Source organism: Drosophila virilis, chromosome X (genome assembly GCF_030788295.1).
Source record: "Drosophila virilis strain 15010-1051.87 chromosome X, Dvir_AGI_RSII-ME, whole genome shotgun sequence".
In the NCBI taxonomy this organism is placed as follows: Eukaryota; Metazoa; Arthropoda; class Insecta; order Diptera; family Drosophilidae; genus Drosophila; species Drosophila virilis.
The window spans coordinates 18,206,392-18,230,198 of record NC_091543.1 but is presented as its reverse complement, the minus strand read 5'-3'; the positions used below and the strand labels follow the sequence as shown (position 1 = coordinate 18,230,198).

General features: G+C 39.0%; 1 protein-coding gene across 6 annotated transcripts in view; it reads right to left on the bottom strand.

Moving 5' to 3' along the window:
• The window catches only part of nAChRalpha7 (nicotinic Acetylcholine Receptor alpha7), a 140,972-nt gene that overhangs the window by 11,066 nt on the left and 106,099 nt on the right, over positions 1 to 23,807 (bottom strand). For 5 of the 6 annotated variants that reach the window (XM_070211279.1, XM_070211280.1, XM_070211281.1 and 2 more), the window contains one exon: positions 7,058 to 7,167. In XM_070211279.1, coding sequence (XP_070067380.1) covers positions 7,078 to 7,167 — 90 coding nt within the window. In that variant the 3' untranslated portion in view covers positions 7,058 to 7,077. Of the gene's footprint in view, positions 1 to 3,904; positions 3,992 to 6,583; positions 6,779 to 7,057; positions 7,168 to 23,807 lie in introns of those variants that run through there. The other variant, XM_002060140.4, reaches the window with a different exon arrangement.

The window sequence follows — 23,807 nt, the reverse complement described above, 5'->3', positions numbered from 1 at the left end:
TGTGTGGGTATGTGTGTGTGTGTAGCGGAACAGGACGGAATGTGGGGGCGGGGCATTTCAACAGTTTATAGGCATTTGTGTTCTTGCATGCCAACAAGAACGTTTTTTCTTTTACATTATGTGGTAGTGGTCCTTGGCAATATCTGACACTGGCATTAATAATGCGAGCACTCGTTGTACGCATAAAATCCAAAATATAAATCACAGAATCGAAAATAATAAGCTCTACGCAAGTTGTTAATAAAATATACAGTTATTTGTGTATTACATACATACTAAATATAAAAATAATAATTCTTATGTTTAAGGGGAAACTTGGCTAAGTTGCCTAATACTCGACTCTCTCGACTCCCGACTCATGAATCTGGCCATCTTTTTGTTTCGTTCGATTTTTTTGTTTTTTTGTTGGTTTTCATGATTTCGATTTACCAAATACAAGAGTTTGTCTATCGAAAGGTTCAGAGTGCATGCTTTGAGTTTGATTGCCATACCAGTCCTCGATACGATAAAAGATACAATATACGGGATTTAAAATAGACTACTACGTTTGATAAGTGTGTGAATTTAGTTAATACGTCTGTGTCTCTGTGTGTGTGTGTGTCTGCGTGTTAGTAATTGTATCTGTAGTGTGTGTGTGTGTGTGTGTAAGTGTGTGTGTGTGTGTGATGCATACATACTTATATATCATCTGTGCAGTGGAGTATACTTGTTATGATAACTAGAATATATGGCCTGGCATGCTTAAATGGATGATAGGGTTTTATTTAACGGAATAATGGGTGTATTTTTGCATATATATGTACTTCTTTTTGGACATTGTTTGGGGTTAGATTCAGGTGGAACTGAACCTAACCCAACTTCATCGATATCGATATCAATTCAATTTCGAAATTTAAAGAATGAACGTATTTATCTATAATATGACTTACACATGACTTACCTTACGATTAGGCTACAAATAATAGAATTGGAAGACTGAACGCTTTATTATGGATTATTGATTGTTTTTTTTTTCTTCTTGGTATTATCATGCTTCAAGTTGTATTTACTTAGTTATGGTAATTTACAAGTAATCCAACCAATATGCATCGATGCAGTGATGAGGATTTTATGTTTCTAGATATGTTAAAGGCACTACCTAATTTGTATCGCAATCCTCTATTCACTTCAAGTGTGAACATACGGGATATACTTACATACACACATCATGCATGCATGTGCATACATATATGTGTTAATATCACATGATCCTAAGAAGAAACACTTTTGACTTAATCACATTCACACGAATCTCTAAGAGGTATATACATGTATGTATGTTTGTATGTATCCTTATCGAAATAATTGATTGTTGAAATCTATTGCATTTACAAAGCTATCCTTGATATACTATGGAAATGCTTCTGGAAAACCTGGAATTTTGTCAGATTATTAGAAATAATTTTCTGTGTTGATTTGTTAAGATGTTTGGCACTTTATTAGAAAACAGAAATCGGACAAATTGGATTACCATGAAATTATAAAGCCTGCAAGGATATTAAAGTTTCGGCATACGAAGAAGGATAATCTTCATAGTTGTTATTTACTCTACATTATAATCAAAGCAAATTGTTTTCCGTTGATGCGAGTGTTGGGTACATGGCTTAAAATATTTTCAATACAACGGGTAATTGAAAATATATAAAAAACAAGATTCGATCAAGAAATATGTCTTACAGATACGCAAAGCCAAATAAGAAGGCAGTAAGTTGATTTCGCATCGCGAGTCGAATGAAGCATATTTGGTAAATACATGTGTTGGAATGCAGGATGAGGTTTGAAGATCTAGATTGTTAACTAATTTTTGCAAAAGGGTTCAACTAGAAATATGAATTAATTTTAATGAACTGTGTATATATATAAATATATTGGTAATTTTACAGATAGCTAAGCACACACATACATACAGGCACACCTATACACATACATACTGAAATATATGCAGCTACACATGTTTGTAAATGCGTTTCATGATTTTAGCAGAATAACGACCATACAGTTACACTAGCTAACTGATTTAAGCTGTCGTAACAAATTAGAAGAGAATTTGTTTTCTCCGTAAATAAATTACCTGGGGCTTATCGGTGTTCTTATCCTATTATTCAAATAAAAAAAAAAAAATCTACAATATTTAGGATATTTTAATAATCGTAGGGCATTTTCATAGCTCAAATTGTTGTCTTCGCTGATTTTTCTGATCTTTTCCTTTTACTTTTATTAGGCACTGTGTTATGTCTCGTCTTTTAACAGCGCTCGGGAGTTTTTTTGTTTTAATATTGACTTTTTTTCCACCACAACGAAAACATATCTGACTTAATATTTATTTCACTTTGCTGAATACTTTTTAATACGTGGCAGCTCCAAGTAGTTAAGGATGTGTGGTTTATATATAGATATATCTATATATGTATAAGATAAAAAGTTGGCTGCTGGGTTTTACCATTTGCAACTGTTTCGGGTGTGCGTGCAACTTGGGTTTTGGACTATATGCACGTGATTGGGATAAACTTGAGATGTGTGCGGCGCATAAATTTTCAAAGTTTATGAAATCGCTTAAATCACAGCGACCCAAGTAACGACGCGACGGGGTCGCCACCTCCTACTGCCATAGACACTGCCATCGCCTCCATTTGCCGGCCATTAAATGAAATATTAAGAAAACAAAGAGCAAACAAACATCAAAAACTAGACACTAAAAGATTTTCAGAATGCCCGAGCACACCAAGACGGCGCTGCTCAAGAAAAGTTCCCGTCCTGTTCTCGGCCCAGGTGTCAGGCGCCTGAGCCTCGGCGAAGGTGCGTGCCTTGCTGCAGGAAACTTGAAACGGGGCAATTTGTTGTACGTGTTTATAGCCAACAATCTGAAAAGGACATCAACAAATACAGCAAAACTTCAAATTCGAAACTAAAAGCGCTGCAAATCTCAACGGTGCGAAAGGCGAGTTTTGATTTCAATGTTGCGCAGACAAATTTATATGAGAAGAGGTTAGGTATTATTATTAATTATAATTATTAGGGATTCTGCTTAAGTCGCAAACATATTTATCAAGAACACAAGCTTAAGAAGCGCAGCCTTATGTTCGGAATTGAAATTGTTTATATTTATCATGAACTGAACCTTCAGCCCGGTTAGCTGGATAACGCACAGCCGATGATTCCTGATTCAAAGTATAAATGTAATTTTTTTGAAGTTTGTGACAGCATTGATAAATAAAGAAAATATGTATTTATGTTACATAGATTCAATTTAATTTATTGTACTGGAATTGATTGGTTCAATTTCAAAATAGCAAGAGACTTTTACAGAGCCTGAAACTATTTCTTGCGTTTTTTTTAGTACCATAATCTGTTTTGCAACAGTTGAGTTTTTTATTGTCAAGAAATACAGCAAATGAATGTGGTTTTCAAAACCAAAATACTGGCTATATCCCACAATAGTTATCGCCACTCAGTCTTTCTGTAGATGTAGTATAGCACATACTTTAAAATGTTTGCAGCAAAGTGTGCGTGTACTTGCAGCACTCACTGTAAGCGGCGAAAGCATCTTTGCACCTTGAAGACCCAGCCGAGAGGCTGAGAACGTAAGCGAAAACTAATAAAAACGAATTTAAAAAAAAAGGAACGTTAAGAAAAGCGAAGAATGAAAACAGTTGATAAAAACGTGAAAACGGTGGCGGCACTTTTCGAGGCTGTGCGAAAGGCAAGAATCTTAGCTGATTAGTTGTTGTTGCTGTTGTTGTAGTAGCTGTTATTGTAGTTGTTGTTGTTATTGTTGAGCTGAGTTGAATGTGCGTTAATTTGAAGTCAGAGAATTCCCATGGCAATGCGCCAGCGGCCAACGCCAGATGGCGTTGCCTCTACTTACCAAGCAGCGGCACTGCATCGGATGTCGCTGGCATCGTTTCCGCTACCATGTTCAGGAAGACTGTGAGCGATAGTAAAATAGTAACTCCTGCAAGTATGCAACACATAATTATTGCGTGCCCATTTATAATTGTGTGTGCATGGGAGTGTAAGTGTGTGTGTGTGTGAATGTAGTGAATGCAGTTTTAAAAAGGTACAGAAAGCAAGAAAACATGAATAGAAAAGACACACAGATATAGAGAGAGATAGAGAAAGAGAGAGGGAGAGAGAATGGGTTGATAGAGAAAGAAATTAATATTATTATTATTTGATATATATAACTGTATTAGACTAATTCTGTTTGCACTTAAGTGGCCAAACTAGAAATGAGTACACGAGAGCTGATCCAGCCTGATCCTGCCTGCTGCTCCAGCGTTGCGTGCTGCTGCCTTGCTGCAAGGATGGCATATTGTATGTGATATAATTGCGACTTGTCCCACATTGTGGCTTGCGTTTTTTTGAATAAAAAACTACTACCGTATTCTCTGCGCTGAACCTCAAGAAGTCCGTCAACAGTAAGTTTTCAATTTCGCAGTCAGAAAACTAGTTCTCAATCAAATCAAAAATAAATAAATAACACACACTTGCACACACATCCATTATTGTCATACAGCCTGGAACTTATCATTATTTATGGTTTTGCTGGGGGTTTCTTTTAGGCAGCTGGCGTTTGTCAGTGAGTGCTTAGCCTTATCAAAGTATATTTTGTTTCTGCTCCCTTTTTTCTATTTTTTTTTTTTTTTTATATATTATCTTTTTTATTTTTTTTGGTGTTCTGTGCATATTTTATGCTTGCTCTTTTGAGGTTATATAAATTATGTGAAAAGTCAGCTGGTTGAGCGGTAGCGAGAGTATGTGTGCGAGAGAGAGAGAGAGAGGGAGAGAGAGAGAGAGAGGGTAAGGGGGTAGGGGGCAGCACAGGGCCACCAAGAGTGTCGGGCAAACATAAATTAGCCACAGGGTTTTACGCAAACTTGTCTATTATGCATGAGCCATGGCTGGCAGCCCTAATGCGTTTGGCTACACACACATACACCCACATGCACACTCGCACACACACAGACACGCGGACACGCATGTTGAGAGGGGGGCGTGTTCGCTATGAACAATTTTTAAAATATGGCCATTTTTTTGTTTTCTGGCAGCTGCAAGCAAAACTTTTGCAGCTCTTGCTCATAAACGCGATATATTTATATCTAGTATATATACTTATATAAGTATTTTTGTATAGCAGTATTGTATAAATTTTGACATGCACCATATGCTGCGTGTTGAAAGTACGTGATGAGCCACATCCATAGCCATAGCCATGGTCATGGCCACTGTCTGTCGTCTCTCTATGTATGCGTGTGTGTCTATGTGTGTGTCGTGTAGTCGCACATGCTCAGGATATGAGCTGCAAAGCATTTTGCCACATTTTCGCATAACTTTCTCAGCTTAATGTGTGCGCGAGTGTGCCTGTGTGTGTGTGTGTGTCTTGGCAAAAGTTGACACGAACGCTGGCAAAATGGTGGCAACAGAAAATCTTTAGATCAACAGATCACAATACTCATATCAATATCAAGAAACTAAAGAATTCAAAAGTAAACTTTGTAGTTTTTCCAAGTTGAGTATAGTATGGCTTATTGAAAAAGTTGAAAATATTATAGAACGTTTCCTCATCCTAAATTTCATTATAATTTCAAAACAAATTCAAACATCTTATTCAACATACTGCAAATGTTTAATTGAATAAAATATCTTAATTAAATTAAATTCTAAATTGGTCAATGCTTGCGTTTATGCTTGGATAGATATCGATTAGAATCTATTAATCTCGTAGCTTGAAAGCTTGACAGCAATTGTATCAAGTCCAGCTAGTATCCTTGTGCTGATTGACTGAGCTTGATGAATGCATTAGGCAGTAGAAATTCTATACATAAATATATGTATACATATATGTTTTGCAAATATTTATATTTTAGTTGCGTTGCTTGACATGGTTAACTAGTATAGTTGCGACTGAGGTTCAAGGGTTCAAGGCTCTGTGCTCATTTGCTGTCCGTCGTCTGTCGCCCTGCATTTGCCTCCTATTCTCGTCCTAAAAAGGTGGGCCAGCAGCTGTGCCATATTTTTCACTTTGCCAGCGTTGACTTTGATTACAAATGATGGCGACTGTTTTGTGAGCCGAGGCTCACACTTGCTCGCTCTTTGTTTGTTTGCTCCCAGAGTTGCCATTGCCGTCGGCCATTGGATTGCATTGCATTTGCATAGTTAGTCAAGGCTCTATGGCGTATACGTAATGTGTAGAATATGGTGGCAGTCAACTTGTGTCCTACTACTACTACTACTACTGCCAGCAGCCTCTTGCAGCGAACGGGCTTCCGTTTTTCAAATATAAGTGAAATATAATATAACTCTGTATGCGTATCTGTGTGCGTGTGTGTGTGGGGGTTTTTTTTTTGTTATATTGTTATGCTTATACATATAGACGAAATTTGATTTATAGAGCATGCAAAGATTCCTACAAAAAGTCAACAATTAAAAATCGAAACACTTCGGAGCATATGGATAAGGATATCAGTTTCGGTTTCAGTTTCTGTTTCAGTTTTAGTTTGGTTTCTGGTTTCTGGATTTGAGTGTGTATTAGATGGACACTTACCAAGCGAGAGCTTCTCACCAGAATCTGGTGGCAGGGTAAACCCTAGCAGTGCCATCGATGCGATCAATACGCATGGCACAATCAAATTGAAAAAATAGTATAAAGTTTTCCGTCGTATCAAAATGGCGAATGTTATGTCAATATAAGGTTCTGGGCAGCAATTATAGTAGATTTCATTACGTTTACCGGGCACACCTGGTTGGGTATAATTTAGATGTGGTTGTTGTTGATGTTGTTGTTGTTGGTATTTGTTTTGTTGATTGGTTATTAGGTGCAAATGAGATGGGCATATGCAGAAGAGAAAATGAGAATTATTCATAGTGATTAATTAGTAAGCAATATTTATTCATTAGTTAGAGCTAATTATGTTTATTGTTTAAAAGTTTTAAATAGTTATTTAATCAGTTTGTTTTTTTAACGGCTTCAATGTGTGGAATATATGTGTGTGTATGCTCAGAATTAGTAAATTATTAAAAAATATTATTAAATGTAGTTTATCTCAACTCACCTAACAAGTCCCATTCGCCATTTGTTATGAAACTGGAGATGTCGCCGCCAGCTTCATCCTGTAATTGTAGGTCCAGCTGTAAATAAAATCAAACAAATATATATACATATACATATATTTACCAGCTTTTCAGATTTGTGTACGTATATGTATGATACTTAATCCTAAATGCTTGTACTTGCAAAATGTATGTGTATGCTGTGCTGTCTAAGTAGTTGATGTTGTTTTTCTTATATTTTCCAGGGGATTTGTATCAAAGTCTAGCATGGACAGACTTAAGCTGTCGACCAAAAAGGCTGCAAAATGTAATCGTTTTATCACCATAACAACAGCATCAAGTTGGGCAGAATACATACTTATACGCACTTACATACATGCTTATGTCGTATCTATAGATACATATACACTAAATACTGCTAAAGCTCGCCAAAAGTCCTCAACAGAACCGCTCAGTGGCTGTCCCCAAAAGTAAAATCACATACGTATCTGACCATATATATATTTTGGTTAAAACGAACCGTAGTCTGTTGTCCGGGTGGGAATACCAATAGACAAACAGAGGCCAGCGGGCCAGCAGGCCAACAGGCAAAACTTGCCCCAATTACAAATTGATTTATCGCACTTTCACTTAACAACAGTTTATGCGATTTTGTTGCTTAAAGTTTTTTATGTGCTGGCGGTGACAGCAACTTGCTCTTGCTTACATGTAAGTATGTAACAAGATCTAAAGTAAAAAAAATGTTGAACATTTGGCGTACCGTCCCAGAAATACCCTTGCAGCAGTTGTTGGCAATATTTGTTATAGTTCTTATCGATTATTCCTATACAAGCTATATGATATTGTAAGGAACTTTCCTACAAGATCTCAACTCTAAACTATGCCTGTGGGCTTTCATATCGATGAAGAATATTTCACTTATAAGAATTGAAAATAAAATGTTAATATCTATATTCGTGTGCTCTGTTCTATGAACATATTTTAAGCACCAAAGTATCTTTAGTCGGGCACTACGTACCGTAAAATCTTAGCTTGTTTTATGTTAAGGATTCTACCTCAATTCTGTAGACTTAAGCATTTAATTAATTCAAACAAGGGAACGCACTATTACAGAGCTGTTTCTAATATCTAACATATCTACATTATTGACTTTTAAAATTATTTCCCGACTTTAGAGTCATTTCTAATATACAGGGTTATTTATAATTTCTATATTCAACTACAAACATAACCTCGCAATTGGACTGTCCAAATACAGGGTATGCACAAATACGCAGTGTACTTTACTCGCACTATAGTATCATTATGTGACTGCTGGCCACATAATGCTGTCATTTTGTCAATAAAAAGTCATATAAAACTCACGCATAGCTTGTGTGTAACTTGCACAGTTCAGAAAGGCAAACAAACCAAAAAAAAAGAAAAACAACGCTTTACTCGACTTTTGGGTAAATACGAGTATTTTTGGATATTCCTGGACCAATGTGCGTCATTTGGCTGTTAAGTTCACTCTTAGATGTTATTTATATAAGAGAAAGAGCGAGAGAGAGAGAGAGATAGAGAAAGACCGACTGTGTGTGTGTGTGTGTGTGTGGATAGATGCCTAGCTGGGCAGAGAGAGGTAAGTGTACAGGCAGGGGGGCTAGATAAAAGTTTTCTCATTTAAATGTTCCAAACAAAAGAGGGCGCTAGACAAACAGAAGCATCTCATCTGCTTTGTGCAAATCAAGTCAAAGCCAAAAAGTGTTAATGTAGTTGTGGGCAAACACTCTAACACACACACACACACACACGCACGCACGTACACTGATAACAGAAATATAGAAACTTAATTGTAATATCGTGTGTTGTGTGTGTGTGTGTGTGCGTGTTTATGTTCATTCATTTGCTTAATTTGCCAAAATGCAGTCCAAAAATAGCGAACATTAGAAAAATAGACAAGTTCTAATTAAAAGTATTTAAGCCTCTTATGTTTTGTACTAGAGCAAGACTTTTACACAAACACGTGTGTGTGTGTGCGTGTGCGTGTGTGTGCGCATATGTGCGTGTGATTATAAAGTTGCAATTGCCTTGAAAATTCTGATTACTTGTCAAAGCTGCTTTAGTAGTTTTAACACAATTACATTTGTAATTATGCACATACGCATACTTAATAACGATGTGAGCTTATGCTTTTTCGCCCTGTACTCAGGTTTTCATACTTAGGACCAATCAATAATTGAATTAATTGACGTATTTTGCAATATGGAAAACCCATAAACATTTTAATAATCAACACTGATACATATATAGGCTTGGAATGTTTTCGTAAAACGAATTCTAAGCTAGAATCGTGTTCGCAGCTGCTAAATTTATTCGAAACTAATCAAGTAAGCCACAGAGTCGACCATTTAGTGTATTAATGTCAAGCTCAGACACAAACGACACGAGTTTGTCGCATATTCCAAAATATAATCTGAATGCTTAAATGTGTGAAATAGTTTGGTATCGCAAACTTGGACAACAAGAAGTCATTTGGTAGCTGGCCTCAAAAGCCTTTGATAGTGCGTGGGGAATGGGAATGCGCGGCTTCTGAATATATTCGTAGATAGTTTCTCGAGAGCAGGTCTGGGATGAAGCCGTTGGCTGTTGTTGCGAGTTGCTGCTGCAATGGGGAACGAGTGCGGCTTTGGCCCTCTTGGTGTTAGTTTGCTTAATGGCTTTTTGCAATGTCCGTTAAAAAGTGATGCAACATTTTGGTCTTTCTTTTAGCAGCTCCTGGCCGTGGCCCCTGGGCGCCAATTTCCCCATTTCATTTTATGGCCATAAGGGCGTGGCTGCTGCTGCGCTGCGTTGGCTTCATTAAAAATTGAGGCGCCCGCAGTCAAGACTTTTACTTTGCCTGGCATCTGATATTGCGCTGTTACGACTCTCCACCATTATGAATATGCAAAGTTATATTGCTGGCAGCGTCAGGTCTAGCGGACCGACTCAATGTAACCGATCTGATTATGAGCATTGCATTTTAAGCATTTGTCGTTTTATCAATATTCAAATTTATCTAATTAAATATGAGTATATATTGACACGGAATTCATATATTGAATTTAATGAATTTAATTTGTATGTATTTCCTAATATTTGGAATGTGGGCCAACAGTATAATATTTCACAAATACGTAATATATTATAAATTCATTTTACAAATCAGTCATGTCAGCCTCTTGGCTATTAGTCTTTTCAATACCATGGTAGAGGGTTTTATAATTATTACATTAAATATACAACGCATAGTAGGATAAATCTGCAAACCCATAAAGTATATTGGTTCTATATCAGCATCAACATCCGAGTTAATGTAGGCGTGTCCGTCTGTCGGCCTGTCTGTTTCATTGCAAACTAGTCTCTCAGTGAGTCTCTAGTCTCTCTTGAAACTTTTCATAGGCCCGTCTATTTGTTGCAGGCAGTACATATGTCGGAACTGCCGGATCGGACACCAATATAGGAATATATGTATATATATATGATTATATATGTATACAAACGCTTTTCAACTTCGGACCACTATATTATCTAGGTGTTATAGGAAAGATCGCTCGAATAGTTCGCAAAATATTCTGTTAAGTATATTTGCATCATACTCAGCATTTGCGAGTTTCACTATTCTCACATATCTGCAAAAGGGGAATGTTTTCAAGGGAAATGTCTTACGCGTACCGAAGATATCCTTATTTTTAAGATCTTTATTGCTTTTAAAACCATCAGTCGCAACTGTTTTTAAGTACGTTTTTTAATGAATGTTCAATGCTAGAGGCAGAATTTAGTCGATTTGCCCAACTCTAGCTTCAGTACAGCTTATCTGCAGGGTATACATGCATATAGGCAAATCGCGTATTCAAATAGAATTGTTGAACATTAAAACTCAATGTCTCCAGGCAGACAGTTGCTGATTAAGCCAAGACGACTAGCTTTTGTTGGGCGACCTTAGCTTAGCCCCCGTTTTATCCATTTAACTGGCACACACACACGCACACACACACACATATGGATATGCGCACACAAACTAAATTTCATACACAGCAGCCACTCAATAAACTTGAGCACGTAAAGTTTTTGCATCAACATAAAAATAAAACTCAAGTCGTTGGCAGCGCACAATTTGCTAAGCTGCGTTTACTTATTTTTGGTATTTTTGCCCGGAACAAGGTGTAAGAAGTGGTGTAAGGGGTGGGGCCTGGGCAACGGGGTAAATGGTTAAAGGGTACTAGAAGCCAGCTGCTGCCGGTACGTAGTCGAGCACAGTTTTAAAGTCTTTTTTTTTTTCTGTTTCTGTGCGGTGCTAAATTTGCCTTTGACATCGTGGACGTCATTTTATGGCAAAGCCAAATGGCCAACTGCGAGCGTTTGGCCCCAAAAAACTTCTCATATTATATAATTAGCCTTAAACACTAATTAAAGCTGCATATTGTTGTTATGGCTTATTGGGCTCGAGGGAGCTATTCGCCCAAGTTGCGGCAAACAATGAAAACTCACTAATCTACGCAACTCAATCATAATAATCGTGTATGAAATAAACTAAACCTAATTGAAATGACACTGCAAAAAATAAAAAAAGGAGATAAATCTATAGATAAATCGCTCCCCAGCGGCGTCTGAGGTGCGCTGCATGTTATTAGTTTTTTTTTATGACTGCGATCTGTTTGTTTAAGTTTTTTTTATTTATTTAACCAAACGAATGTTTATGCTTAATAAAATAAATCTCTATATACAAAACTGTTTCTCCTGACTGACTGAGTGACTGACTTATTGACAGACTGATTGGTGATCAACACACAGCCCAAACTGTAAGAGCTAGGAGGCTGAAATTTTCACTGTAGTCAATTATGTGATAAAGCTGCACGTTTAGACGCGGTTTCGGGAAATTCCGCTCGCAAGTATGGATAATCGGGAAATTGTTTGTATGAAACTTTTTTGTCTACCATCCGATCAGCAGTTAACTCAATTTTAAAGATTTTTGTTGAAATTCAATTGAGGAGTGTTTCACACTTTTCCAAAAATGTAAAAGATTTTGTGAGTGATGTTTCGGAAAACGTTTGTATGAGAGTTGTTTGCTTACCGTCCGATCACTTTCAAAATCATTTTCAAAGCTTTTTGAGAACATTGATTTTATAAGTATTAGTATATATCGGATATTATATCAACTTGTTATGTAAATTTCATTGTCAACTTCGAGGGAGCATAACTTGTATATGCCAAATGATTGTTCTATATAGAAAGCAAATTATGTACATATATAGTTTGTAGCATGGACGTCAAGTTTCAGGCCAGTTTTAAATCGCCTGTTTGGAGCCCAAAATTGCCATTTATATAGAAAAAGAAAGCCTTTAACCAAAACCTGATCCAACAATATATATTTTTTCAAAAATAGTTTAAGTTAAACAACTTTTGAGGTAAACTCAGACTCCAAAGCATAAATAACTTGTGCCACAGCCATGGCATCTATCCAACAAAATTGTTTAAATGAAATATTTGTCGGATAGCCCAAAACTTTTATATGAAACTATTTAAAGTGTGCAATAGTTTCAGCAGAACGGACATTGATGAAAAAACAAATTGATTTGTTTAATTAAAGGGTTAAGCCAAATTCTGGATTTATGGATACGAGCCTGAAGGCGGAAAGTTGTTTCGAGCTGATTTTCTCTTTGGGTTCACAGCTTTGATGGAAATGCATAGATTTATTTTGACGCTGTTGTGCTTAAAGGAGTGCAATGAGCATTATCAACATCGTCACCATCATCGGTGTCATCATCGTCTTCGACGTCATCATCGTCCCCAGGCTTTGGCTGGCAAGCAGAATTAATCGTTGGAAAGGCAACGGCATCGAAATCGACTTTGGCGCGGAGTTGGGACTTGAGAATTAGGGGCAAAGGCAAATGGATTGAGGCACCGACTTTCTGCTGCACAGATAAGCACTTACGACTGCGTCGCAGTCAGGGCCATTGTCAAAAAGTTTTAGCGATTTCAAATGACGCTGCCTCGGCAAACTACTTGCCATCTGCCCGCTGGGGTATGCCCCCATCCGCTTCCGTTCGCTTCCACGCATATCTATCCGTCTACAGCTGTAGCTCTGCGCCCCAGTTTAGCCTTTGTCTCAGCCACAGTTGAACTGACATTGAATTAATTGCAATTGCTTGGGCCCAGAAGCAAAGTCGAATGAAGCAGCACTTGATGTTTACACTGCTTGCAGTAGCACTTGAATGGCAGCAGCAGTGGGGCAGTAAGCTAGTGGGCGTGGCTTTAAATAGCATTTACACTATCTCTAGTTGAGCGAGGTAGAATGAATAATAGTAATAGCCGTGGAAGGAATGAATATATGAATACGGCTCCTTATGCTGTAGTACAAATCGCAGCAGTAGCAGTTTAAAAATGAAAGAGTTCAACTATATGAAAAAAAAGTTATTAACAGCAGCTGTTGTTGCGTAAACAGTTACAGCTTGTGTAACAGTTTCAGTAGCAAGTCAACAGCAACGTAAATGCTAGTAGGAGAAAGTAACAGCACCTAACAGTGACAGTTTCAGCAATACTATTAAAAGATTTACCTTACGCAGATCGGTAATAACTGCAGCAGTTAGAATAGCAGTAACACTCTTGTAAGTCTGTACAGAATAGATAAGCTAGCAGCAATAAACAGAGTGGGTTATGTATAAGTAGGAATAACAATCGCATTAACAATATGCTAGCTTTAACAGAGAGTGTATAACAGACGATTTGATCGCTATAACCAAGTTGCGCAACAAGAATAATTTAATATTAAAACCGAATTAGATATTGATGTTGGGTTTCTTTATGAACGCAATTGCTAACAATAAAATATACAATAACAGTGGCAGTAGGCACACTTACAGTGTTAATTGCAATTGGTTCCGGTTCCGGTACGAGCCAGGGAACCAGTGTAAATGGGCTGCTTGTTGCAAGGACACTTTGAAAAGCACCCCGTCCCTTGCGGAAACTGCCGTCAGCGGCAAAAATAATTAATTTATGTAAATAAGAGTTGAAAGAAGTCTTAGATTGGTATTGCAGTATGGCAGCAGGGCGGGTCGAAAAGGAGAAAAATTTGTCGCAGCTGTCCCTGGTAACTCGTAGCATTTGGAACAATTAAATTTGGCCAAAAGACTTTTGTGGCATACGCCTTGGCCCGGGGCCACAAAATGCATTTGAAATTCTAAAAGCAGGCCAGAGCCAACCAAACAGAGCAGAGCAACAACGAGTACGGCCAGTACTTATCAAAGTTGTGGGCCAACTACGGGTAAGTACATATTTTTGACGACACTTATTGCTGCACTGGACAGCCGTGGGCTTCAGCTGGATGCCGTAGATGGACGACCATTCAAGGTCGCTCTGCCGGGGCACCAACTTGTCGCATATTTATCTTGTGCGGCATGCTTCGGTTGTCAGGCAAGCCCGAAATAAAATACACACTGGCTGGCAAGTACTTGACAACAGTTTCACAGTACACTGTTTACTCGTACACTTGGCCACCCACCTACAATACCCAACTGTTCTCTCTGCAGCGGTTCCCCAAAAATCTTCATCATATTCGCTGAGCTGAACTCAACAATTTTCTTCAAATTGTCAACCTAAGTGTACTTGGTATTGGGTTTCGTACCTATAAAAAAAGGGTATACGAAATTCGGTAATTGTCTGTTATTATTTTTATTATTATTATTCCATTTCATTGCGCCGGCCGGGCAAGTGCTTGAATATGGTTAGCTTGAATGCAGTTTTATGTCCAAAATTGTGTTTCTTCAGCTATGCGCTGTTTATTCAACAAGGTTTGTTTACGCAGATGTTGTTGCTGCTGTTTGTTGTTATTTCATGGTTTGTTTGATATTTGCATACACTTTTCTTCTTTCTGCTCGTAATTGGGTAACTTAAATTGGTCAAAAAGTTGCTCGTCACATTTCTTTGCTCTTCAGAACTTGATACGTTGCGAATTGGCCCTTAGAGAGATTTTATTATTAACAGTAAAAAGAATTTTTTTTCTGCTACGTTGGTCTATCAAAATGACCAAGAAAATCAGGTTGTGTGCATAATTTCAATCATCTTCCGTTTCGATCAATGCCGTTTCAGTCGTACAAAGCCTAAACTCGTTGCGAATTCTAACGCCTCAATCAGCGAAAATCACCAAGCCAGCAATTTCAAAATCTGCTCAATATGAGTTCTTCATGTAATGTTTTGTTAACTTAAGCAACCTGAACTGATCTGATTTGAGTATAAATTCTGTGAAAATATTCTGCTTTTACTTTAATATTTATTAATATGAGAGGCATCAGTTCTGCCTAAAGTAAGTCTTAGCTGACTGAACCCAATTTAACCCAACATAGCCCAACTTAACCTGAGATAAACTAACATAAGCTAACAAAATCTAATGTTACTTAACCCAGCCCATCGATCAATCAAAGTACCCATTGTTTCTTACTTAGAACTAAAATAAATAACATCCCTGAGCTGTTGGCTTACAGAACAAAGAATTAATAACCCAGAATCAAGAACCTAGAATCAATGTGCAATCAATGAAAAATGTAGTGTTCAGTATTAATTGTTCGAATCGATGATGCATGTATGCGTTTGTGTATGTATTTGATTCGGTCATGTGTAGGTGAGGAGCCATCTGGCTGAGCTGGCGACGGTACTTAACCAAAATGACGTCCACAGCCATTGTCGCCGCATTATGTTACACTAATAGAGCACATAGTACTCGTGCATGGCTGAAAGCAGTGGGCGTGACAGTTGCGACTACAACAGCGACATCAACAATGCTAACAACAATGGCAACAGCTGTAAATAAGTGGCTAAGTGAGTATGGCCAAGAGTGCTTATTTGTTCAAGTGCGCTTGAATGAGAACAGCAGCACAAGCAGAAGCACAAGCACAAGCACAAGCACAAGCACAAGAAAAAGTGACAGCAAAACGTTGTAGGCAAAAGAATGCTAAAAATTATAACTACTCGCACTCAAAGCTCTTTAGAGAGTGGGTGTGAAACCAAGAGTGACCGTGTCCAAAACTCAGGCTCAGTCTCGGACTTTTCTCTTTTAAGTGAGGGGCATGGTTGTTTTTTATATATATTTTTTATATATGTGTGTGTTGCCTCAGATAACGCTACATAAGATTTCTCCATTCCATAAAATCAAGATTGCAAAACAATTTTGAAATGAACCGATTGGAGCCCGAAACTGAACGCTAGTAAAATACCGAAACGAAAACCTTTTTTTACATTATTGTTTGAGTTTGAAATCAAATTTAAAAGTAGGTTGCTGGTTCGAGCCGCAAGTCAAACCAAACGCGGCTTCTAGAAATGATCGATTAGTGTTGCAAAGTGAAACTAAAATGAAACTTAAAATGAAACTAGATGGATTGACTTTAGAACAGGGCATATTTAACGTTTAAATATATCTTATAGCTGGAAGCACTTCCATTTGCAAACTTGTCAGCCAGAATATTTAATCATCACCAGCATATTCAATTGATGTTCGATTGTAATGGTTCTTGATACTCTTACAAACTGTAGCTGTTGTCGTTGTGTAGTTAAACCTCTGTTTGTCTGAGTTGAAGATGGTCTTGACCAAAAATACAATACAGAGCAGACGCAAAAAGAAAAAAATGTAATTGCATCAACTTTAGCAACTAGTTGAGAATGTGTGGAAATGCATGTATCTCTGCGTCTGTGTGTGTGCCTAGAAAATGTGCACACAAAGTTGTTTATGACACATTTGGCATGTCAACATTTTGGTTGCCATTTGGTCGCTCGTCTTTCCGCCCACCAAACAAGCAAAGCTCTCTCCCGCGCTGCCAGCTGGCATTGTTTTAAAACATTTTTGAATTGATACGAGGGAATGCAACAGCAACTAGCAATTCCGCTTTATCGAGTAGCATTTTATTTGCACATTTTGTTTGCATGTGTCATTTATTGGCGTGCAAACAAAACGTTGACTTTACTTGTTTTACTAGGCACATTTAATTAGTTAACTTAGTTTCACAATAGTTAACCAATCCACACACTGCGTACAGTCACGTTATGAGTACAAATATAGAAAATAGATAACTTTTTTCACAACATTTTTTCATTAAAATAAATAAATATAATTCGTATTTTATTTTGAAGTCTCAAATTATTTCAGAGTAATTTTATTGTCCTTGCAGGCGCTTGCCATAAATTAATCCAAAAATGCATTTTTGCATGGAAAACTTTTATATTTTTCAATAAAGCTTCAACATTTTTCTAATATTTCTGCAAATCGGCTTACCATATTAAAGAGAAGCTTTCCTAATATCCTTAACATGCGTGTAATTGAAAATTGTCGCCAGTTTTGCTGGTGGCAACAAGCGACAATCTACAACCGAAATTATCGATAATTTCAAAGTCTCGATCCGCATCTTTTTGGCTTGAATGCTTTGAACACGGATTTCAGTATTATAAAAGCCTCTGTGCGCTTGGTTTTAAATCGATTTGCTTCGCATTAATCGGATTTGTTGTTTATCGTCGTACACTCTTCAGTGTGTATGTATATGTTAATGCCTTGCGCTTGGCTTGCCTCTGACTATGCGCCCGCTGACTGGCCGCCAACGGCTTAATGACTGTTTTGTTGGTGCCACACAGCACCGCGCAGTCCAAACAGAATCGGGCTATGGGGATAGAGATGATAGTTGGGCTGTGGGTTTTGGCTAGGATGATGCCAGCAGGCAGCAGGCAGCAGCCTCCATTTCCTGTCAGCGGCCGCTGTCCAACGCCCGTCGTTCGCCCGTCCGTCCCTTCGTTCGTCTGTCCGTCGGCTCGTCGGTCCGTCTGACGCTTTTTGTCAGTATTTCAGTGCAGCTGCAGCATTTAACTATAAGTAAAAGTTTGCTGGTTTCGCCTGATTACTTGCCACCCCTTTCCATATAGTGCATACCCATTTACATAGAGCAGTTGCCTTGGTTTTAGCTGCCGTTGCCGATGGAATTTGCGGAGCGTTGCGGAAAAAAGACAATAGCAGCAGCCCCTCTGTTCGCCGCCCTGCACCGCGCCACGCCCCACACCAAAAACTCCTACATCTCCCCCTGTTCCGTTTTTGGTGCTGATGATGATGCTGAATCTGGTGCTGGGAAAAGTCAGTGTAAATTATAAAAATACTCGTTGCTTGCAATTTGTTGAGCCTGTGTGTTAGCTTTCTTTCCCTCTCGCTCTCTCGCCCTCTCTCTCTCTCTCTCTCTAGCTCCCGCTCTCGGTATGTCTCTCTTACACACAGTAGTTCTTGGAAGTTTTCACTTTTTGCTTTACGGCATTTTTTTCTTCCCTTACTTGTGTTATTATAATTTTCTCTGTCACATTAAAATGCGGTTGAAATGAGCAGGAAATGCGCGCGAATTCTACTAACCCAGATAATCTCGAGGCTGATTTAAGCATTTTTGCATTCACAATTTTTAAATGTTGCAAAAAAAACAAGAAAATAACTGAACGCACAATGTGTGCTGTCACAGAACCGACTTCCCATTCCGCCTACATTTTGATATTATTCTGCACTTTTCATAATTTTCAATTTGGTTTCTGTTACTGTTGTTTTCAACTTTGTGTGTGCGTCGGTGTGTGTTTGCCTGTGTGTGTGCCTGTGTGTGAGCCGCCTACGCCAGAGCTTTTTAATTTAATGCAACATGCAATTATGCGCAGCCATCTTCGGGCTGCCGCCTGCTAATTAACCACCAACTGAGCTCCGATGGGCGCTGGATAGAGGCGTGGTCGTACGCTTTGTTCGCAACGTCGACGGCGCACCCGGCGTATGTGTAATGGAATGACTTTGCCCTGTATATGTGTGTGTGTGCGTGTGTGTGTGTGTGCGCATGATTGCATACAACTGTACGGACGTGTGTGTATCAGTGTGCATGTGTGCCTGTGTTTGTTTGAATTAGTTCGCAAATGCGGGCTTGCAAAAGTTGTGCCTTGTAATTGCCAGAGTCGAAATTGTTTTGGCCAGTTAACTAGCCGTAAAGCAGAGCCAGGTCTTTCATTTGTTGGTTTATTTATTCGGCTAAGCATCAGCTTGAGTTTTGTCCACGTGTTCTCTCTGTTTGCTGAAACCTCTGCCAAAAAGTCCAATATACTGCATCAATTTTGCAATTGCACTTGGATTTAGCTCTGCTCGAGCTAAACAAAATATTTAATTAGCCATGTTTCACTTGCAGACTCATAGTTTAAATCGAACTAGCCAACGAAAGTAAGTTCCGACAACAAATATTTAGGCTGACGCATGAAATGAAAGGAACTTTATTATTGATAGAGTGATAGTCGATACTATCGATGGGGCAATAGAAATGTCCTTTTTTTATTATTTTTTAGTCTTGTGATATAAAAGTATATTTGGCATTCGCTTCTTTTCAAATAATTTTATTTGTGGCAATATATCAACTAAATTTTAGGGACATCTTCTTATCGAAAGTACCAATAGAAATCGATAGGTATTCCAAGGTAGCATAGAGAGTGCATAGTGCATTATTGTCATTAGAAATAGTTAATTGAGTTTCGAAAATGCCTTATAAAATATTCGTGCTGTTTATCCCATCTAATTTGCGAATCGATTGTATTCTTTTACTTTTTTCAGCGCCAGCCAATCTGATGGGCCTATTAGCCATTAGCTATATATACCCAATTAAGGGGCCGCGTCTATAGATTGGCTGAGTTGCTACCTTTTGAAAATGTTATTTTAGCGTGAGCTGCTGAATAATAGATGATGACTTCACTCAATGTTCTCGCTTGCTAAGTGTTGATTGGCCTCTAATCCGGACAGAATGATTTTTCTTTAACGTATCCCACTTAAATAATGAATTAGCAAATCCGAAATGCAGCTGACCTTTCGTTAAATAGCTCAATCTGATATGGTGTTAGCTGGCATGCTACGGCATTCAATATTCAGCTGTCAATTTTAAGGGCGTTGTCAGACTTTATTTCGTTGTTGGCTCATTTTCAATTTTATTTACAGAGATCCTGTTTGCCTCAGTTGTCAATGAAGGCTGCTAAACGGGCTGCAACTTTTTTGTAGTTACCATGAACTGAATCCCAAACCGGGTTAATTGGCTAAAAATGGCCAAATTAAACTGGACCGTAAATTGAATAAGTTGCATTGAATCAAGGATCAAAAAAATAACCTGCCTTTATAACAGTGGCAAACCAGGTTCATGAACCCAACCTTGGTTCGAACAGTGAATCGAACCAACAAACATTTCGTTGGTTGCAATGTCTACCCAGATTCGGCTAGTTGAGACCGTTGCACTTAAGTTGCAGGCGTGCTAAAAGCCAGATATTTGTAGCTGACCAAACAGACCCATATATTTGGCATCGAACGCAGTTGGCACCTTTAATTGTGCGTGCCACATGGCGAGGCGTAATTTAAGGCGAAGCTGTATGCCCGGGAGGGGCCTTGCCAGCCTTTGGAGTTGGTAAGTGGCTGGTGGCCCCGTGGTCCGTTTACTGGCAAAAATGCTCCTGAGAGCTGAACAACAGCAACGACTACAACGTGTTGACCATCTATTATGAGAATCAAGCACGTCCGGAGCAGAGCAGCGTCCTCCTTATGCCTTAGCTATTTGTGCGTACTTTACGAGCCGCAGTCTGCTGACTATTTCCCATAGCGTCATGCGGCAGCGGCAGCGGCAGTGAGATGTCGACCCTTTTGGGTCACGCTAGTCCAGCATAACTTATAAACCTTTTAAGGCACTCCGTATTAGCGGCAGTTCGAGTCCAAATAATCCCCGTTTTCACGTCCAGCTCATGCTTATAAATATAGTTGTGGCTTGGGCCGAGCGGGTTACCTAATAAAATATGTTCTGTATTCTATTGTAATTCACAAGGAAGTCTTGCTATTCGGTGGCTTCTTAAACGAATACGGGCGTAAAACCCTGGCTAGCTGAAAAACATTTAGCTTCAGTTAAAGAATGTACCTCATAACGTTGAGTTAAATAAAAGAATCATTTATAATGCATAGCTAGCTGTCTGGCCCATTGCGATTTGACGTCCATAACGCGACATAACACTTAACATCATCAAAACAATCTCACACAAATAAACTAATCCACGCTAATGGCGCTCGGTTCCAGTCACATTCTCGTTCAAAATCTGAGTCATACATAGGCACAGTCACCATTCGAATCGGAATCCAAATCAGATTCGCAGTCAGCGTCGCAGTCAAAGTCTGAATCAGAGTCAGAGTCAAAGGCAACTTTCATTTCGATAAGCATAAGTGGGCAGCAGGCTCTGAACTGGCAACGTCATTGTGCTGATGACGATGTGAACGTGAATGTGAATGTGGATGTAGATGAGGACGAAGATGAGTGTCAGGATGAGTTTGATGATGCTGGAGCCATTTTTGCATTTCACTTTTACAGATTTGGCACTCAACGTCATTGAGCCATTTGCACAAATACGCTTTTGACATAGCAGAAAAAAAAACAAGATTAGAAATTTGTGAGTCGTGAGTGACTCGTCGCGAAAATACCCTATGCACATGTATAGCAGAAGAAATAAAATAACAATAAAAAGAAAATTAAATACAATTTGTGCTCTTTTTTATGCAATTGTGATGCAATGGACACACAGTTGACGGACAGAAACGAGCATAAATGAGACATATGTTAACGAGAGAGATTTTTATATATATATATATTTTATATATATATCCACAAGACAAAATTATTTATTTAATCGTGTGCTAAACAAAAGGTAAAGTACATACATATTTTTAATATTTTTCGGGACTTTTCCTTTTTCTAAGATACAGAAACATGCACTTATATTGGTACATGTATCTTACAGATAAATGAACACGTATATCTATATGCTTTATTCATAGAATCGAATAATCATTCCATTGCAGAGCCCAATCAAACCCATTTCATGTCTTCAATTAAGGGGTGTAAAAAGCAGCTGCTGCAGATGCGGGCGAACGCTGATGGGCTGAGTTGAGTTGAGTTAGAACAAGGGCAAGGCAGACTGGGACAGAGAGTGAGACTAGAGGGGGCACAGCTTGGCAGGGGATGGGCTGAGCTGAGCTGGGCTTATATGAAATGGCGCCAGTTGCCTTTGTCTCTGCCGCTGCTGCTGACGAACTGTCTGACAGTTTTGACATTAACGCGCACTGAGCTGGGGGCGCTGCCAGAAATTTTATTGCAATTAGTTAAAAACGTGGCAGGCAACACATGCAGCCAGCGGGCATGAAGTCGATGCGGCTGCGGCGGCTGCTGCTGCTGGCTGAGATTGATGTTGAGCTATAGGGGGTTGGGGGGCTGGTGGGTTAGCGTGTAAGCGAGTTAGCGGACGGTTGGCATTTTCGAAAGCAATTAAAAGCGTTGGCCAAAGGATTTATTGAATAAACTTTGACGCTGTCACTGCTTGATAAAAGGCGCGATAAATTGAAATGGCGGCCTATTGACGGGCCGCGCGCCCTGCCAACTGATTATGAACTTCTACCTTTTTTTTTTTGTTTGCCTAGCTATTATGCATATTGATTTAAGCATGGTCCTGTCGCATGTCGCCAGTTAAGCTGACGCTACTTCAATTGAGAATACGTCAGGTGTTGTGTCGCCCCAGCCGCATCTGGGCATGACATTGCCATGTCTGCCACCCGGCTCAGCTATTTTGTGACGTGGCGCCCTTTTGCCAGTTGATAAATGTAATATTTACGTTGATATTAAAATGCCTGACAGGCCGAGGCCAGGACAGCCAGGACAGCCAGCGCCAGCTCTGCTGGCCGGCTGTGCCAGCGACCAGCTGCTCGCTTGCCGCACTTTGCCCCTGTCCCTGACCCTCTCTGACAGCATGAGTGGCTCCTTACTGAAGTTTCCAAAAGGCTACGCTTCAAGTTTGTATACCGGCTCATATTTATTTTTGATTAACCTGCGCGTTTATTGTTTCGTTTATAAAAAGGAAATTGCGTAAAACGTTTAAACTTTCTGCATGTGAGAGCTCACATCGATGTTAGCTTAATGTCCTTCAAAAAGCGGAAATGCTTTTGGGTCATATGTATATTGCATATCTAGAACGGATTACTATAACAAATAATTGAAAATTTCAATTGTTTTCAGTTTCCTTTCTCTTGAATGTAGCTTGAGCAAAGCAAAGCAAAGCATAAGCTCTATAAAGTGCCAACATTAAACTGGAGAAGAAAAAATGGAGAGAAAAAGTTTTCCGTTTGAAGCAGGACATGTGAGTGTGGGTTGTCCTTTTTGGCAGATATTAACGACTGCTTAGAGCTCATGCTAGTGCCAAATCTGCTGTTGTTGCCGTCTTAGCCTTGTTCCTCGTCGTTGCGCCAAAGTAGCGGAACGCATCCTGGCCCCCCAAGAAGCCCAGCAGTTTGGCATGTTTAAAACACGAGGCGCAGAAGGCATGCAGTTTTCTTCGTATGTGTGTGTGAGAGTGTGTGAACCGCATAGTTGAGGCTGTGCGCGGACTTTTGAAAAGCGTTACAAACTAACCTTTTTTTTTTCTTCTTAATATTTTACGTGTCAACTTTTGTGTGCCAAAAAATTTGCCAGGCTAAGAGAATGGTGGCAACAATGTTGCGTAGACGGTTATGAGCAAATGCTCCCCAACGGCTGCCTTTACCCAATACGGCACTCTTCCTTCCTGTTTCTCCAACCACCTCTCTCTCTCTCTCTCTCTCTCTCTCTCTCTCTCTCTCTCTAGCCTACTCTCTCTACGCTCATCTCTTTCAG